Below are 19,125 nucleotides of genomic sequence, written 5' to 3' on the forward strand. Positions count from 1 at the left end.
AGGTGGATCGCTTGAGTTCAGGAGTTTGAGACCAGATATGGCCAATATGGCGAAACCTCATCTCTACTAAAAATACAAAAAATTAGCCGGGTGTGGTGGTGGGTGCCTGTAATCCCAGCTACTCAGGAGGCTGAGACTGGAGAATCGCTTGAACCTAGGAGGCAGAGGTTGCGGTGAGCGGAGATCGTGCCACTGCCCTCCAGCCTCGGAGACAGAGCCAGATTTCGTCTCAAAAATAATAATAATAATATTTAATTAACACTTAGAGATGTTACTATGGGCAAGACACAGGCTGCTCCACCTGGTTTTGGTCACATGTTCTCCATGACAAACTGACAAACCTTGGGCTAGGTACTGTCATGAATGTCCATTTTACAGATGAGGAAACTGAGGCACAGAAAGGAAAAGGCATCTGCCCAAGATAACTGAGCTGGTCCAAGGTATGAAGCGGAAGTCTCTTGGCCAGGAGAACCTCATGCTCTTGGCCCTGACACCTGGACATAGGGATGGGGGACCCACCTGTGGGTGGCCTGGAGCCCTAAGCACTGCTCAGGCACCTCCCCACATTGTCCTTGAGCTTCCCAGCAGCCAGTTCTAGGAGGGAAACAGGAGCTCTTCTACAATTTATGGTGCCGGTGAAATCTGGCCACACCTGTGGCTCAGAAGGAAGATGCCTAGACCAGAAGCCCTCGGGGCAGGAGTGAGCTCTGCTCTCTGTGGGTTAGGATTCCCAGCTGCAAGCAATGGGATTGGGGTCTGGCTGTCATCTGAAAAAGACTAGGGTGGAAAGCCCCGGGGGGCAGCCATGAAGGCGGCCTGGGAGCGGCTGGAGCTGGAGGGGCCGGTGTCCCGCCCCACACTGCTGCGGGACAGCCCCGTCCCTGCAGGTGGCTACCGTGGCCACTGGTGGCACCAAGGGATCCTAACATGCTCTCTCCGGGCCAGAGGCTGAGCCTCTTACGGGCTCATCTGATTGGCCAAGTCTGGGTCCCACGTCCATGTTGTCCTGTTGGCCCAGCTGCCAGGGAGATGGAGCCGTGGTCTCCCTCCCCACTCCCTGCAGTGGGCTCTGTACCCATCAAGCTGATACCAGTGGGGGATCCCCCAAATGGAAGGAGAGTTTGGTGCTGGACAGCCCCCTCTCCAAAATGACAACCGCCTACTGCGCCCTCCCGGAGGGATCCCCGGATGACAGATGCCCATGGGCCCACTAGGAACCACAGCCTCTCACCGTCTTTGAAGTGGGGGGTGAGGGGACGGCCACCTTTCTGTGGAAAGGAGGATTCTAACCTGAGGGAGCTGAGCGAGCTCCTGAGGGCCAGCCCCGGAGCCCCCTTCAGGGGCCATTTGGGCTCCTTCTAGCACACAAGGTCGTGGGCAGTTAGGGCAGCAGAGGGACACCCCCTCACTTGTTCCTGGGAAATGTGCAAACCTTCCTTTCGGGGTTTATCCTCTCCACTGGTGGCTGTGGGACTCTGGCTCTGGGCTCTGCTCTCCAGGACAAACTTCCACAAAGCAGCCTCCCTGGTCTTGTGAAGGCTGGCACCGCCTGGCAGGCGGTTTAACCCACATTTTAGCACAGCTGGCCCGGAATCCTGTTGACTGCAGGAGCGTGGCAGCTGAACTTCGTTTTGGTTTGTGGCGTTGCACACATAGTTGGAGACAAAACATGTACCATGCTATGCTGAGACCCTCAGCACCCCCAGCGCTGCCCTTGGCCCGGCTGTGCTCTGCGCCCTGGGGTGGGGAAGCACTGGCCTTCAGGGACGGTGCCCACCTGTCCCCATCACACGCTGGGCCATGGACGCACTGCTGACTTCCCTTCACCTGGGCCGTGTCTCTGTGAATATTCCTTTCAGTAAATCCTATCTTGGGTTAAGTCATGTCCCCTTACATTCCCGTTAGAGGCCTAATGTCCAGGACCTCAGCACGTGACTCTATCAAGTTAAAACGAGGCTGTTAAGGTGGGCCCCAATTCAATCTGACTGGCCCCTTCTAAGAAGACGAGATTAGGACACACACTGAGAAATGACCTCGTGAGGACACAGGGAGACGGTGGCTGTCTGCAGGCCAAGGAGAGAGGCCTCGGCAGGAGCTAGCCCTGCGATGCCTTGACCTTGGACTCCAGCCTCCAGCCTCTGAGACCATGTCTGGTTTACACCACCCTGTCTGCGGCATCTGCTGGGTAAGATGAATGTGGAACCCCCGTGGAGAGAGTCATCTTGCCTGCCAGGCCCTGACCTCCCATGCCATGACAATGACATGTCAGCTAAGAATGTCAGGGCTTGAAAGGGGTCAAGCCTGGTGTTCGCCGTGTCCCTGGCAAGGGTGAGTTTCATGTTCATCCCCCCAGGAGATGTCTGTTCCAGGGGGCTGCCATCATTCTGGAAGATGGATGAGAATTCTGCTGAGGGTCTCGTGGTGACGAAGCCAAGCCCAGGCAGTCTGAGGCACGCCCAGTCCCTTCTGCTTCTCTAAGCATGAGAGAGCTCATTTTGTAGAGCAGGGGGGCGGCCAACCAGCTTGCCAGAAAAGGTATGAAATCCTTTAGGGCAAAGTTAAAAGAGGGCGGCCAGGTGTAACCCCCCAGGTGTCACCCAATTTGTCACACCAACCCTGGCTGGGGTAACCAGGTGAGTCCTGTTCTGTGTGCACGGTCACAGCCAGAAGGTCCAGTCCACTCCAGCGGTCCCAGCCACCGCACTCAAAGACCACGGAAATAGTCCCCATTCTGTAAGCAGTTAGATGTCCCAGACCGTGAAACGTGGTCACGGACGGAGAAGTCCTGCCCAGAGCCCCAAGATCCCGGCTTGCAGTGAGGGCCTGAGCACCCGGGCGTACCGCCGAGAGGGTGGCAGGCTGAGAGATCCATGTGTGAGTGGGAGGCAAGGTGACCCTTTCAAAAAGAGATGGCCCCCAACCGTCCCAGCCTGCAGAGCTGACAAAGAGCAGGTCATCAGCTACTGTGGAAGTGAGGCCTGTACCACTGAGGGCTGGGCATGCCTGGATCCTTCCCTCAGTGAGAGATCTTTAGATCAAATGAGTCATGTGGGGGACATTGCCCATCCCTGCCGGGGTGGCCTGGGGACACAGACAAACCCACTGATTTCAAGAACAATGCAGCCAGCTCCTCACCGGGGCAGTCCCCCAGAGGACTGCAGCCCGAGGCTTTGTGCGCCGAGGCCCAGCGCCCTGAAGACGGGGGCGGAGGCGGTGGCTGCTCTGAGCGCTTTGGAGAGATCTGAGGTTGGGTTCAGCTTCTCCTTCTCAGATTCCCTGCAGACGACTGGGAAGGCATTATCTCCCCTCTCCAGAGCAGGCTTTTGTGAATGGCCCTCTCTTGAGGGGCTGTCATGTGTATACTGTGGCTTAGAGGGGGTCAAGGAAAGCTTCCCAAAGGGACACTCGAGGAGGGTTTCTGAGAGCAGAGACAGGGCCAGCATCCCCAGGCAGCTCAGCCCGGTGTTTTCTTTCCCTGGGAACCGGCATCCCCTAAACCCACGTGAAACCAGAGGGCGGGACCCGGGGACAAACGCTGCTCTGTGGTGCAAAGGAATGTGTGTGACCCTGAGCCGTGCTGTCCTGGTTTCTGGAAGGGGGCGGCATTTGGAACCACTCAGTGGGCCATTCCCCCAGGCTGCCATCTCGGGTCCGATGAAATAAGCAAGTGTTTTTATTGGCAGAGCACCTCCGGGAGGGCCCAGCTCTAGAATTAGATGGACTGGGTGCCTGCAGGCTACTTTCTGTGTTTTTTCTCAGTTTTTGATTTTTGGTTTTCTTGAGACAGGTCTCACTCCCAGTTGCCTAGGCCGGAGTGCAGTGGCACGATCTCGGCTCACTGCAGCCTTGAACTCCAGGCTCAGGTGATCCCCCCACCTCAGCCTCCCAAGTAGCTGGGACTTCAGGTGTGTGCCACCACACCCAGCTAATTTTTGCATTTTTTGTAGAGATGGGGTCTCATCATGTCGCCCAGGCTGGTCTCAAACTCCTGACCTCAAGCGAGTCTCCTGCCTCGGCCTCCCAAAGTGCTGGGATTATAGGCGTGAGCCACCAGGCCCGGCCCATGGCGCCTTCCTGACTGTCCTATTTGTTATCCATGTGAGGTGTCCTTCTCTTGAGAGTCATTCTGCCATGGACCCCTGCATGGGAGCCTAATCTCGCTTCTCAGGACCAATCGAATATTCCTGTAACCACAGGCGGAGAAAACCCCCCAAGTGTGTTCAGTTACAGAAGGGACTTTCCACATGAAGCTACCATCCTCAAATAAAAACTTGAATACCTGTTTAGAGTTCGTCATCTCACCGCTGTCTTATTGCCCAGAGCCCTGGCATTGGTGCTATTTATACGGAGACAACCAGACTGTGCTTTCTTTGATCATATATTGAGTGTAAATATTTGCACTGTTAATTAGAGTCAGTTTAATTCCAAAAACTCAAGCGATAGGGCAACCTCTAATTCTAAGGGTAAACAGGCCTGTGGATGTTAGTGGTACCTGGAAGATTCCGTGCTGAGAGGCCCCCCTCGGGCCTTTCACCTGTCTCAGCCCTGCAAACAAAGGGAGGTTGAGCAGAGGCCCAGGAGCCTAGAGACAGATTCTGTTTATCTGTTTCTTCATGGATAGCCATTTCCACTGTTACCAGAGGGTCTTTGGAAGGAACTTGGAGAAAACCCATGAAGGCGCCTGCAGAGGCTAGGGTGGGGCTGGGGGCTGTAAATTAAATTGCAGGAACTAAACCTGGGATTTTTCCTATTATTTCCATCCCCTTCTTGTTGCTCCTCGGGGTAACATTTTGCAACTGGCATGTTGAGTGCATCCATGCCAATTCCAAATGAGAGATAAGCGGAAGGCTGGCATGGTGCTCCGGAAAGAATTCTGGAGTTGACTAGAAATCTCTAGAATCAGTCAGACCCGAATCCGAGTTCTGCCGCTTACTGGCTGTGTGGACTTAGGCAAGCCATTCTTCCTCCCTGCGTCAGTTTCCTGAGCTGTAATGAACAATCATTCATACTTCATATGAATGAGACGGCGGAGATGAAAATAATGAAGCGGATCTTTAATTCTAGCTGCATGCCATTGCCCAAGCTCTCTGAGCCTGGGGACTCCTACCTACATAGTAAAAGGAGGATATCAAGCATGACTCAGAATCGGCTCACATAACCTGCGTAACACACAGAAGAAATCCTCATTCTTCCTTCTCCTCCAAATGCACAGCCCAGCCACGAGTGTTCTGCAAAACTCTTTTTTTTTTTTAGACTGATTTATTTAACTTTAGGTGCATACTGTATCTGGCATTTCTCGCCGTGTTATCCCTCCCCAAAACTCTTTTAGGAGCAAAGGGAGCTCATCTGAAGTGGCACCAGGGCTTGGCCAATGGGAGAATTGCAACACGTGGTGAGAACGTAGATCGATTTCCACTTCCCTTGCTGTCTTTTGGGGATGCCGTGGAGAAAGTCCCAGCTTGGAGCCAGGAGGTTCTTCATGCCTCTGTAGCACACCGGTCTCCCTGGCCAGCCGCGCCATGCCCTGGTATGGAGCCTCCCCAGGGTATCCCAGTGCATTGAAAAGCATTAGTTCATTCTTATGCTGTGTTATGAAACTCCTGTTGATAGTCAGCGATTCTTCTCCACTTTCGGCAGTGATATTGGGTTCTTTAACAGTAAATTTCAGGCCGGGTGTGGTGGCTCACGCCTATAATCCTAGCACTTTGGGAGGCCGAGGCCGGCGGATCACGAAGTCAGGAGTTAGACCAGGCTGATCAACATGGTGAAACCACATCTGTACTAAAAAATACAAAAATTAGCTGGGTGTGTTGGTGCGCGCCTGTAATTTCAGCCACTCAGGAGACTGAGGCAGGAGAATTGCTTGAACCTGGGAGGCGGAGGTGGCAGTGAGCCCAGATCGCACCACTGCACTCCAGCCTGGGCAACAGAGCGGAACTCTGTCTCAAAAAAAACAAAAACAAAAAAGAAAAGCTCCATAAGCCTTAAAGAGGGAGGAAATTTTGTCACAGGCTACAACAGGGGTGAACCTCGAGGACATTATGCCAGGTGGAAAAGGCCGGTCCCAAAAGGATAAACGCCACACGGTCCACTTAGCTGAGGTCCGTAGAGCAGTCAAATTCACAGAGGCAGAAGCTAGAATGGCAGTGCCAGGGCTGCGGGTAGGGGCTCGGGGAACGGGAGTGAGTGTTTCAGGGGTGCAGAGCTTGGGTTTGGGAAGATAACAAAGTTCTGGAGACGGATGTCTGTGATGACGGCATAACGATGTGGACGTTCTGACGCCACTGAGCGGCACACTTACAAATGGCTAAAATGATCCGCTTTATGGCAAGCACATTTTATCACAATTAAAAAATAAAGTGCGACATAGTGAGCTGGGTTAAAGAAAAATATGAAGGAAATCACGGCACAGGAAGATCATGAATCTGGCTCGCATGAGGGACATGGAGCTTGGATGGCTGGTGTTTGGGAAAGGTCAGGCTTCTCTACCTTACAGGGCAGAGCACAGAGTCTGGAGCTGGGCTGCCTGGGTGTGAGACCCACTCTCCCACTTATGGCTGTGTGACCTTAGGTGAGTCACTTCACCTCTCTGAGCCTCAGATTCCTCGTCTGTAAAGTGGAACCATAGTAGCACGTACTACATAGACTTGCTGTGGGGATTCGATGAGCCGATATTTATTAAGTGCTTGGAACGGGGCCTGGCATGCAATAAGTGCTCTCTAAGTGTTTGTTAAACAAACAGACTTGCCTGAGGAGAAGCCCAGGCAGAGAGCTTGCCTCGTCTGTCCGAGGGCCCCTCTGCAAGTTAAGCCCAGGGAGGGAACCCTGCCTCAGCCGCAGGTCCCGCGCGTCAGGGCGGAGAGCTGTGACTCCAGCAACCGCGCTCTGCTTCTGGGAGCGTCTGGTATCCGTGGTGAGCAGCTGCCTCGGAGGCTGGGCTCCCAGCGACGCCCCAGCCCTCCTCCTCCCCCACCAGCCCAGCACAGCCACTGAGCTGTCTGCCCAGCCCCAGCCTCTGCCAGCGCCTCGGGGCCTCTCCCTAGTCTCTTCCAAAGACCCTTTGGAAACAAATGGCTATCCATGAAGAAATGAATAAACAAATTGTGGTACACCCAGACCATGGAATATTATTCAGCCATAAAAAGAAATGAGGTTCTGATACATGCTATAATGTGGAACGAACCGTAAACATCATGAAAGAAGCCAGACATGAAAGGCCACGTAATGTATGATTCCATTTACATGAAATGTCCAGAATGGGTAAATCCGTAGAGACAGAAGACAGGCTGGTGCTTGCCGGGGCTGGGGGAGGGGAGATGGGGGGTGACTGCTAGCGGGTTTGAGCTTTGCTCTGGGGGAATGGGAAAGTTCTGGAATTGGAGAGAGATGTGGATGCTCAGCACTGTGAGTGCACTAAATGCCAAGTTGAACACTTAAAAATGATCAAGTTTATCTTATATGAATCTTACCCCAATGATTATTTTAACTAAAAAAGATCCCTTTAGCCCTGTGAAGTGTAGCCACCAGGGACCCCCTGTTACTGAGCCTGAAACTGCCACGCTGGGCGGCTCCCATCCCTGTCTGGGTGCCCACTTCCCCACCTCGGTGCCTCCACCAGCCTCTGCCAGAACCCCCTGAAGCCACCCTCCACTTGGAAAAACCCATCGCCCTGGGGCAGGGACCACCATGAGCTCCCGTCTGCTCTTCAGGGAGCAGCCTCCACCTGCAATTCCGTGGTCTACCACATTGCCCTGTCTGACTGGGATGAAGATGGTGTGAATAACAGTGCCCTTGAGTCCCCACGGTGTGTCAGGTTTGGGGCTGGAAGCTGAATTCTTGCCCTATCTTCACGGAATTCCAACCGATTGCCAAGACCCATTTTACAGATGCATAAACCCAGGTGCTGAGAAGCAGTTGTCGGAGATGAGACTGACCCTGTTAGGCTGCAGAGGCCGTGGGCTCAGCTTCTGCAGCGCCTTGCTCACTCCTCCGGGCTGGAGGCTTTGTTTCGCTCACCTTTGCACCTCCCATCCCCCTGCCAACCCAAGTAAGGCCTCTACCCATGCCAGGGACTCCAAGAGCCGAGTCGCACTGGAAACAGACTTCCCGAGACTGTGAGAAATTGGCATTTAAATGACCCGTGACCTTGTGTGTGTTCTGATGACAAGTGGCAGTGGGGGCAGGGTATAGGTGACAATCTGGCGTGTCCTGAGTCATCTGAGGGTCCAGGAAGGGTCACCGAGGAAAGGAGAAATGCGCAGAGATGAACAGAGGGGCACGGTTGCAGGTGGTCGCCTGCCGGCCAACTCAGCTCAGAGCTGACATCTCCCAAGACCCAGATCACTGGGGAGGAGAGGAGACACGGATGCTGGTGCTGGGGACTTTGATAAAACCGCTGCAAGATCAGAGTCCCTGCAAGTCCCCAGTGTCTGATTACACCCCAGCTCGGGGGAGGGCTATGCCTACCCCCAAGCCGGGCCCAGGGCCTCCCCCTACAAAGCCTATTTTAAACCCAGCCCAATTCAGGGGATGAGTCCCAGTGCCGGCCTCACCAAGAGCTGCCTTCTCTCCTTCCCTCCCCACCTCACCGAAAAGGGAAACCATTTTTCTGTAATTACAAGCATTGTGCTGTGTGATTACTGTATTCCGTAATGACAGGCGTGCCACCTCCCCGAGCCGGTACACTGGGCCCACTCTGCTGTTGACATAGATATCTTCCTGGCATGCACATGGTGTCAGGAAGGCCCTCAGCTTCAGAGGGTCTGCAGTGCGGTGTTCCCTGGAAAACAAGCAGGGGGGTTCTGGGTGCTCCTCTTCCCCGCCACCCTCTCCTGCAGGCCGCAGGGGCAGCCAGCCTTCATCAGCCTGGCATCGCTGTCACGTGACGACACGTACCAAAATAGCAGCTGAGCGCAATCTTTTTAAAAATGAGCTGGTTCAGGTATTTACTAAAATACCATTTTTAAATGTCTGGGTCTTCGACTGGCATTTTTGCATATGTTGGCCACAGCTCAAGGGTTTCATCTGAACGCAACTTAATTGGAGCCAAGAAAATGAAAAGAAGAAAAAGCAATTTCAATCGGACTGAATCAACATCTATTAATGGCTGTTTAACATATTTCTGCTAATAATCATGCATTAAATAATGTGCATTTTAAATCTGGCTAAATATACAATAGTCCATCCCTGGCCCAAAAGGTAAACAATGACAGTTAAAAATAGTCCCAGTACGTATTTACATTTTTTCCCGCCCTGAGCCTTTTTGGTTTATAGTTCATCATTCCAAGGGTAAGAATTCTAAAATTTTCTCTGTGTATTTACATAACTGAGCAATTGCTATGTATCACATTGGCTATCAGACCCTTCCAAGAAAAATGAGTTTTTATCTCGACCTCTGCACAACAATGGTCAGAAGGAAAAGTTGTGTGAAATGAGTGCAGCCCCTGCAGGGGTCCAGGACGGCTCTGATGTCCACACATCCTCTTTTGCCCTCCTGGGGCACGCGCCCCAGAGCTTCCCAGCAAGCTCTCCTGGGGTGAGCCTGCCACCCACAGAGAATACAATCCCTCTGGGTGCCTGCCTTCCAGTTTCTGAGTCCAGACCGAAACGAGATCATTGCTAAGGAGAATGGCAGGTCACCTTTCTTCCAGATTCATTTCAAGGAAGGAACCTGCATCTCCTCTTGTACAGTATAGCACTTAGGTGGGGGAGGGGAAGGAGACCTGGCAGGAAACATTTCTTTGTGGGTTTGCTGCTGCCAGAGCCAGCGTTTTCCTCCTGGGGCAGTGCTCTCGGGTACCAATCCCAGTAGGCCTGGTGGGGAGGAGGACACCTCCTCCTGCATCCAAATCCCTTCCACGGGGATGTGGTCTGTCCTCCAGTGGTGGCTAGGTCTCTCTCTCTTAGGGTCCAGCCAGAGCGGGGCACCAGGTGAAGTGTTACCTTGGCAGGTGATCCATGGGTCCCTGGCTTGGGCTGGTCCTCAGCACCAAACCAGCTCCTCCCTTGGGGTGCAGAAGTTGTCTGATGACCTTTCAAAAGGTGAGGGGGCTGCTGTGTCCCCCAGGGCCTCTCCTCTGGTCAGGGAGCCACTTAGCATTCTGCTTATGGTAGTTCTGCCTGAGAATTTATGGTATTTATCTGGAGATGTCAGGGGTGTAAGGTTTGTGGGTACACAAGGAGGCGCCGGCACTGCAGTTCCCCACGCCCTCCGCGGTGCCCACATTGCTGCTGGCGTGGAGGATGCTCAATCGTCCAGACCTTAGTTTCTAAATCCCACGGGGCTGGGGAGCGGCACCCCTGGCTTCCTGCCCTGAGCCCATGAGGTGGGGAAGAGGGAGGGCCGGGGACAGGCCGTGTGTCAGAGTCCCTGCCTGGCCCCTGGCTGCACCCCCAGTCCAGTCCTCAGCCTCAGTTAACTGCGATCTTCACATAATGGGGCTTTCCCCCACTTTGAAACGGTTCTCACTTCATCCAGATTCTTAAGTTCTGCACGGGCTGTGGCTAGGGGAGAAGCAGAGGCGGGTTTCTGGATTCAAGTTCAGGCCCCCAGTACCCTGTAGCCTCCAGCTCTCCTCTCCATCCCTGGCCTTCAGCCTCCCCCTGTGACAAATTGACACTGATTCCTCGGGGTCCTGCTGCCTGGGGGAGGGGGCCAGAGCGCTCTCCTGATGCGGGAACCGGGGCCACCCAGGCTACGCCCGGCTCTCGGGGGCTGGCTCAAGGCCCCCTCCCGTAGTAACGATCCATCCCTGGGGCCCTGGCTGGGGGCGCACCTCGCAGGGCCGCTCGGGGCCCCACTGCCCGCCCCGACTGATAAGAAGGTCCCGGAGCGGTGGAGACGCGCCCCGCGCAGCGGGAGGCCGGGGGCGGGCCGGGACCCGGGGACCAGCGGCTGCTCCTCTGCCGCCATCGTCCCGCGCCGCTCGCTGGGCGTCGGAGGAGCGCGGGGCGGGGCGAGGACGGTGTCCGCAGGTAACCCGCGGGGGGCGGGGAGGTCTGCCCGGGACCCCCAGACCAAAACGCCGAGTGGGAGGAGCGGCGCGGCTGTGCGCTAGGGCAGCCAAGTTTGCCTCCAGCACGCGCGCTCCGCGTCCTGCCTCTGGGGAGGAGAGGGGACTGTCCCCTCCCGAGCGGGGCTCGGACCTTGGCCCCCAGAGCCGCCGCAGACCTCCAGGGGGGACTTCGTCGCTCCCTCTTCTGGACTCACTGGGTCCCGGTGCATCCAAGCCGCTCAGCGAACGCGCCATGCAGGAGGGCGACATCAGCCTGGAGGGGCTGCCCCCCAGGGAAGCTCCCACAGCCGGTGAGTATCCAGGGCGGCATGAGGGGGTGAAGGTCCCCGAGCGCGGCTGCAGCGGACCTGGGAGGCCTCTGGGACAGTGGCTTGCGGAGGACACAGGGGCGCAAGGGGAGCAGGAGACAGGGACCCCCATCTCTGGTGGCAGGGACGGTCCCCACGCTCTGCTCCCGGTGAAGGTGAGACGGGAGGGACTGTGTCGGTCACAGGTCAGTTGCTGGGCACCGACAGGCAAACAGACAACAGACACAGCCCCGGGGCTGGGCTGGGGGCGCCGCTGGGCAGGGGCCCCTGGTTGGCCCCTGGGGAGGGATCCGCTAGGCCGGCTGGGCCGTTCCCAGTCCCTGGAGAGCGTCTTGCAGCGGATGCGAGGTTTTCGGATGTTTTTACAGGCGCTATTAATACACATAATATTTCCGTGCTATTCTGGAGATTTATTTGCGATATAAAGTCACTACTATGACTTGAAATCATAATGGAAACTGCAAGGAACTTAGAGACAAATGAGGCGGGGACGCTAGGCTGGAGAGGGAGTCCCTGGCTTCCTCCTCCGGCGGCACATAAATCACCACCAAGGTTATTTTTGTACCAATAATTTTAAAATAAATGACCCAAGCAATGTTTCCTGGATGATTTTCCCCTCCCAGTTCAGAGGTTATTAAATAAACCTAAAAGTGGGCTAGTGAGAGGGGGCCACAGTGTGGAGTGGGTTTTATTTAATCACAGGCTGACCTCCGCCCTTCTGAAGCCCTGGGTAGGAGGCAGTGCCCTGCAATCAGGATGCCACTGCCAACCGGGGACAGCTAACTATAGCTTGGGAAGCCCTCCTTTTATTCTTCCTCCCTCCCTCCCCCGACTTTCTTCTTTTCGAATTCCCATGGAGAAACTTATTCTGATACGTGCCTTTCAAACAGCCAGGTTTGGCTTCTTGCTAGAAATGACAGTGTATACTCATCAAACTAAAGGCCCAGGAGGAAGAGAAAAGGGCCCCTCCAGTCAAAGCAGGCAAAAAACCGGGGTGCTGAAGTGGGGCACCAGGGCCTGCTCTTGTGTGGCCAGGCTCCCTGCCTTCCTGGGCGGCTTCTTCAAGCTCACAGGTAGACACGACCTGTCCTGTGATCAGCTGGAAACACAGTCCCGGCTCCGTGTGTATGAACATCCCAGCAAGCTCCAGGCACTGATTAAAATGCTTCTCACATTTATCCACAGCACAGACCTGTGACTGGGTACATAGTCATCCGCATTGTGCAGACAAAGAAACTGAGGCCACACAGCGAGTCACTCATGGTACCAAAACTAGCACCCAGGCCTGTTGTCCTTGGCTACTTGGGGAGCTGAGGCAGGAGGATGGCTTGAGCCTACAGTGTGCCGAGATTGTGCCACTGCACTCCAACCTGGGTGACAGAGCAAGACCATGTACCAAAAAAAACAAAAAGGCACCGTGGCTCACGCCTGTAATTCCAGCACTTTGGGAGGCTGAGGTGGGTGGATCACGAGGCCAGGAGATCAAGACCATCCTGGCCAACACGGTGAAATCCCATCTCTACTAAAAGTACAAAAATTGGCTTGGTATGATGGCATGAGCCTGTAATCCCAGCTACTCGGGAGGCTGAGGCATGAAAATCCCTTGAACCTAGGAGGTGGAGGTTGCAGTGAGCCAAGACATTGCATTCCAGCCTGGGTGATAGAGCAAGATTCCATCTCAAAAAAAAAAAAAAAAACAACAACAAAAAACCCAACACTAGAGCCCAGGATGTCCAAGTCCAGCTGCTGTGAGGCCACTGCCTCTCCCTTTCCCCCACCCCAGGCAGGATCACACAACAATGCATCTAGCACATCCTGAGGAAATGTTCCGGGTGCACAAGGGTGTCTTCTGGAGCCCTTCGCTTTGGCCTCTACAGGCTGCCCACTTGGGCACGGGCCGTAACTCCAATGTGAGGACCTGGAGTGGTCCTTGCTGGAAGATTCAGCTGATCAGATCTGAGCCACAATCAGGGATGGGTGACGGCCACAGCCTCCACTCCCATAGAGTGGGCCTCTCCTGTCCTCCCCCACAACTCCTGCCACACCTCGGCTGCTTGGGAGGTGGAATCACACCTCCACCCCTCTGCTCTGGGTATCAGCAGTGTCAGGAGTAAGACCCCGGGATGGGTGTCCCAGCCTTTCTCGGTTTGCCGCCAGGTGCACCGTTCCACTGCAGCTGCCTGAGGAAATTCCGCGGACAGCCTCACAGCACCACGCCACTCTTGCTCTGTCCATGTCATTTATACCTGGGGGCTGTCAGTGGCATTCGCTGGTAAATAGGAAATTTAAAAAGCCACAGAGTTGGAGGACAGAAAGAGATCTGAGGTCCCCCTTTTTCCTGCCCGAGCACCCAGGCCCGGAGAGGGGAAGCACTTGTCTGTGACGCACACAGAGCCCAGATTCCAGAGCCAGCCTCCCAGGTCTGAATCCCAGCTCTGCCGCCTGCATTCCTGTGCTCGTGGCCAGCTCACTTAACCACTCTGCGCCTTATCTGTAAAGCCCAGAGGGTGACTGTGAAAATGACTTGAGTCTAGTCTTTCCAAGGTACCTGGCTCTGTTCCGTGCATGAGTGAGTATTGTCATTGTCAACGTCATCACTGCAAGCATCAGCCACATGACCCAGATGTGAAGTCACACGCAGTGCTCTGCGATTGATCCTGTAACCTGCTCATTCTCACTCCCCAGCAAAACCACAAGCCCAGGCTCCCAGGGAGCAATTGACTGGTACAGATGCCCCCTCCCATTCTGCCTTCTTAGCAGCTCTTTAGTTAATCTTTAATAAGCTATTTATCCTCTCCTGGTCTGAACCTCCCACAAGGACAGGTAGAGTTAGGGTGAGGTCTGCGGCATCCCTCCACCAGGACGTGTCTGCCCAGTTTGCTCCTGTGCAACCTGAAAACCCAGCTGGGATATCCCCTTTACTTGGAAATCAACCCACGTGCTTCTCTGTACTAACAGTACCCTGGGCACCAAGTGAAGGAGGAAGGGAGGAAGGAAGGAAGGAAGGAAGGTAGGAAGGAATGAAGGAAGGAAGGGAGGGAGGGAGGGAGGGAAGATGAAGCTAGCTAATGCTTGTTGAGAAGGTGACTGCATGCCAGGCACCCATGGAACTCCTGGCATCTGTCTCATCATTTGCAACCTTCACTTGCTGTATGAGGTGGGTCCCATTGTTTTCCCCCACTTATCATGAGGAAACTATGGCACGAGAGATTATGGAAGACCCTGTAGCTCATAAGTGGTAGAGGCAGGATTTGAACTCCAGGCAAGCAAGCTGTGCATTTAATCATGGTGCTATCTTACCCGCTCAGCAAAGGTGGAAAGAGCTGTCCCTCCTGAAGCTTCCACCCACAGAGCTATTGAGCACCCACTCTGTGCCTGACACATTGAGTGGGTGGTGTGGGAACACACCTGAAAGAGGTGGGGGAAGAACATTCCAGACAGAAGGAACAGCCAGCGCAGAAGCCCCAGCACTGAGGTTTCTTGCGTGTGCTCAGTGGGTCCCAGGACCAGCCAGGAGAGAGTGCAGGGAGGGGAGGCGGAGGGAAAGAGGGAGCAGGAGGGGCAACCCAAGAAGTATGGAAGGTGTGGAGCCAGTGTGGGGGTCTCCATGGCCACTGTGACCGTGGGAGCTAAGTAACATCTCCCTCAGCCCCCCCTCCCCCCGCCACCTGCCACTGCAGTAGGGTTTGGAGCAGAGAACAGATCTGAGCTGACTCAGGTTCTGGCAGACCACTCTGGCTGTCCCACAGAGAACAGGCTGACGGGGCAGGGGCAGAAGGCTGCTCAGAGGCTCTTGAGATAATCTGGGTGCAAGAGGAAGGTAAGGGAGGGTGGCCCTGGGTCTATTTTGAAAGTAGGGCCCACAGGAATTTCTGGCAAATGGGACGTGGGGGCTGAGAGCAGGAGAGGAGTCAAGAGTGGTTCTGAGATTTTTGGATTAAGTGCCTGGAAGAAGGAAGAGTCCACAAGGAGAGGTTTGGGTGGGGATAAGTGAGGGATTCACTCTTGTTGCTTTGTTTTAAATTGTGGTAGATATTATATGTACCATAACATTGTAAATGTTTTAACTGTACAATTCAGTGGCATTGAATATATTCATGATGTCATGCAACTATCATCATTATCTATTTTCAAAACCTTTTCATCACCCCAAATAGGAATTCTGTATCCATTAAATAGTCACTCCCCTTTTCCCACCCTACCCTGCCTCCCCTAGCCCTTGGTAACCCCTATTCTGATTTCTGTCCTATAAATTTGTCTCTTCTAGATACCTCATGTAAATGGTGTCACTCAATATTTGTCCCTGTGTGTCTGGCTTCTTTCACTTGGCATGTTTTCAAGGCATCCGTGTTGTAGCACATATCAGTAATCATCAGTTTCACAGCTGAATAACGTTCCGTTGCGTGGACATACCGCACTGTGTTCATCTAGTCAGCCATCAATAGACATTTGGGTTATTTCTACCTTTTGGCTATTTTTTATATGCTGCAATGAACATTTGCATGTGAGAGTCTGTTTGAGTTCCTGTTTTCAAATCTTTGAGGTATATACCTAGAAGTAAAACTGCTGGATCATATAGTTCTATCTTTAGCCTTTTAAGAAACTGACGAACTGTTTTACACAATGGCTGCACCGTTTTGCAGGCCCACAGCTAGTGTATGAGGGTTCTAGCATCTCCACATCCTTACCAGCACTGGACGGATAGATAGATAGATAGATAGTTTAATTACAGCGATCCTGGTGAACATGAAGTGGTATCTCGCTGTGGCTTTGACTTACATTGGCCTAATCACCATGTCATTATATTGAGCATGTACTTAGAGATCATTTGTCTATCTTCTTGGGAGAAATATCTACTCAGTTTCTTTGTCTATTTTCTAATTGAGGTGTTTGCTTTTTTGTTGTTGGATTGCAGGAGTTTTTATAGAGCCTGGATATTAAACTTTCATCAGTTCTGTGATTTACAAATATCTCCTCCCATTCTGTAGCTTGTCTTTGCACTTTCTCAATAATGTCCTTTGATGTACAAAATTTTTAATTTTCATAAAGCCCAATTTATCCACGTTTTCTTTTGTTGCTCATGTTTTTGGTGTCATCTCTAAGAATCCATTGCCAAATCAAGGTTGCAAAGATTTACCCCTATGTTTTCCTCTAAAGTTTGATGCTTTTCGTGCGGATATTTAAGCCAGTCCATTTTTAGTTAATCTTTGTATGTGGAGTATGGTAGAGAGCCAGCTTCATTCTTCTGCATGCGAATATCCATTTGTTTCAGCACAATTTGTTGAGGAGACTATTCTGTAGGGGTTTGCTTTTGAGCATGTTCTTAATAATTCCAACAATCACAAAAGCTGACATTTGGCACACTTCCTGCACAGCAGCTGTCATTCAGAGCACTTGGTTTATTTGAACTTGGGGTAGGTTTGGGATGCTCTGTGGACATTCACAAGGAGACAGACTCAATGTTAACCCAAGACCAGAGACAGATTCCTCCACTGATAGCAGAGGTACGAATGACCAATCTAGAGAGGAGCCTGCCCCCTGTTCTGTGTGGCCAAATGCAGAGGCTGAAGAAGGCATCGCCCAGGAGACCACTGTGCCACCTGCAGTGACAGGCAAATCCCAATTGTGGACAGAACCCGATGTTCTGTGCAAACAGTTCACACAGTGAGTTTCTCTTCCATATTGTGACATAAATAACTGAGGAAACTTCTGCCTCTGCAGTTGGATGCATCATTCAAATCAAACTACACAGATATAGATGCATCTCGTTTAGGACACTACAGCACCAGCAACGGGGGATGCAATGTATCCGTAATGCCAGGAACTGGGATAGAATGTAGCCATAGGACCAGAAGGTGGGAACACAGTGTAGCTATAACTTTGTTCTCTTGGAGTTCAGTCTATGCAGATTTATATTATGATCTGTGTCGTGGAAGTGTTCTCATTCTGGCCAAGTAAGCTCTGTGTGCTGATAATGGGTTCACCCCAACAGCCCAGGCCCCCTACCTCTGTGCTGATGCCATGCGAGCTCAGCTCCCACTTCTCTCAGAGCATGCAACAGGTTGGGTCTCAGTTAATTTCGTCCACCACTTCTGTCTCTCTTGATGGACTTGGCCTACTTGGTGGCAAGAACCATACCTCATTCATTTCTCTAGCCCTAGCTCAGGGCCTAGCCATGGCAGGCCTGGTGAAGGTCAGATGGATGAATGGATGGATGGACAGGTGGTGGGTAGATGAATGGATAATGAATAGTGGATGGAGGGTTGGATGGATAGATGGATGGATGGATGGATGGATGGATGGATGGATGGATGAACAGCCGGATGGATGGACGGACGGATGGATGGACAGATGGATGGATGGATGGATGGATGGATGGATGGATGAATGGATGGACAGCTGGATGAATGGATGGACAGACGGCTGCATGGATGGATGGATGGATGGATGGATGGATGGATGGACAGATGGACGGATGGATGGATTGATGGATGGATGGATGGTAGTTACAGTCGTCAACTCATTTTGTTCTAGGCACTATTGCAAATCCTTTACTCATGTCACTCCCTTTAATACTCACTTGTTAAGTTATATTAGGAGCCCCTTTCCACTCCAGACAAGGAAACTGAGGAACTGAGCGAGCAAGGAATGTGTCCAAGCTCCCACTGCCAAATGTGTTCTGTGAAACCCTCAGGATGGGCCAGCCATACCTGGCTGAGCTGGGGAGGACCCTGAGACTCAGATGCTGAGAGACAAGGCCTGCCAGAGTTAGGCATGGCAGGATGAGGAATGTCACTCTGTCTCCTGGCTCCACCTGGATCCTCACCAACTCAGCTGCTGCCACCCCAGCTCTCTGGAGAGAAGATATGTCTCTGTGACTGTCTTGCTTCTGCAGGAGCCACACTGGAGAGGATGGACTGGTTGATGAGGGCTTCGGCTCTCCCTGCGCCTGCCTCTGCCTGGCATTGTTCCCTCATCAACGTCTGTCATGGCCCTCAGCCTTCAGCACTGGGCACACATGCCAGGTTTTCATGCTGCGTAATGAAGCATTAAAAGCCTTCCCAGCTCTCAGAGATCCATTTGACAATGGTCACGTGGCCATTAGGTAGACAAATTACTGGTTTCATGTATTTAGTCCTGGAAGGGGACCCACACATACAGCAGATGCCTTCCTGGTAATTTCAGCTTCCTTTCTCATGGCAGCTCATGGGGACATTTTGCCTCGTCTGGGCCTTTGGCCACGATTCAGCTGGGCTCTAGGTCTCCACATGCAGCCAAACCCACAAGACCCTGAGAATATCAGCCCCACCCATGTGAGGCCACCCGCCGCCTCCTGAGACAGCACCCTGTCCCCAGCTGCACCCTTGTTTGCCCCTGGGTGTGGTGTGCAAACACTATCCTTGATACCCAAGACTTAATTCTTTCCCTTTTACACTCAATTGGAATTATTTCTGCCCACATATGGCCTCTGGTGTGTAATGATTTTTTAATGCATTTACATGGCACTTCAACGCAAAAGTCTGAACATGGTGGAAATGCAGCTATTGATGTGAGCAATTAGAAAGGAGGCATAATCTGGCACAATGTTTATTGCATTGTGTTTCTGTGACCGTCTACAGCTGGATATTGAGGCAGACTGGGAAATCTGGGGGAAATGGGAGAGGGCTCTGAGCTATATTCCGGTTCCTGCTTTCAAATTTCACCAAGGTGGGCGCTATGCCGGGTTTGGGCCCAAAGGTCGCTTTTGCTTCCTAGTCCCAGCTCTGTCTTCAGATCTCCCCAGCCTCCATTCCTTATTCAAG

The 19,125-nt window shown here is 52.9% G+C and overlaps 1 protein-coding gene across 1 annotated transcript in view; it reads left to right on the forward strand.

The window, feature by feature from the left end:
• The first annotated feature begins 10,842 nt into the window (after positions 1-10,842).
• The window catches only part of ANO1 (anoctamin 1), a 194,185-nt gene continuing 185,902 nt past the window's right edge, over positions 10,843-19,125 (forward strand). The window contains exon 1 of the mRNA XM_037734002.1: positions 10,843-11,305. Within this exon, the coding sequence (XP_037589930.1) occupies positions 11,248-11,305 (58 nt within the window). The 5' untranslated portion in view covers positions 10,843-11,247. The remainder of the gene's footprint in view (positions 11,306-19,125) is intronic.

The sequence above is a fragment of the Cebus imitator genome, unplaced genomic scaffold (assembly GCF_001604975.1).
Source record: "Cebus imitator isolate Cc_AM_T3 unplaced genomic scaffold, Cebus_imitator-1.0 Scaffold563, whole genome shotgun sequence".
In the NCBI taxonomy this organism is placed as follows: domain Eukaryota; kingdom Metazoa; phylum Chordata; class Mammalia; order Primates; family Cebidae; genus Cebus; species Cebus imitator.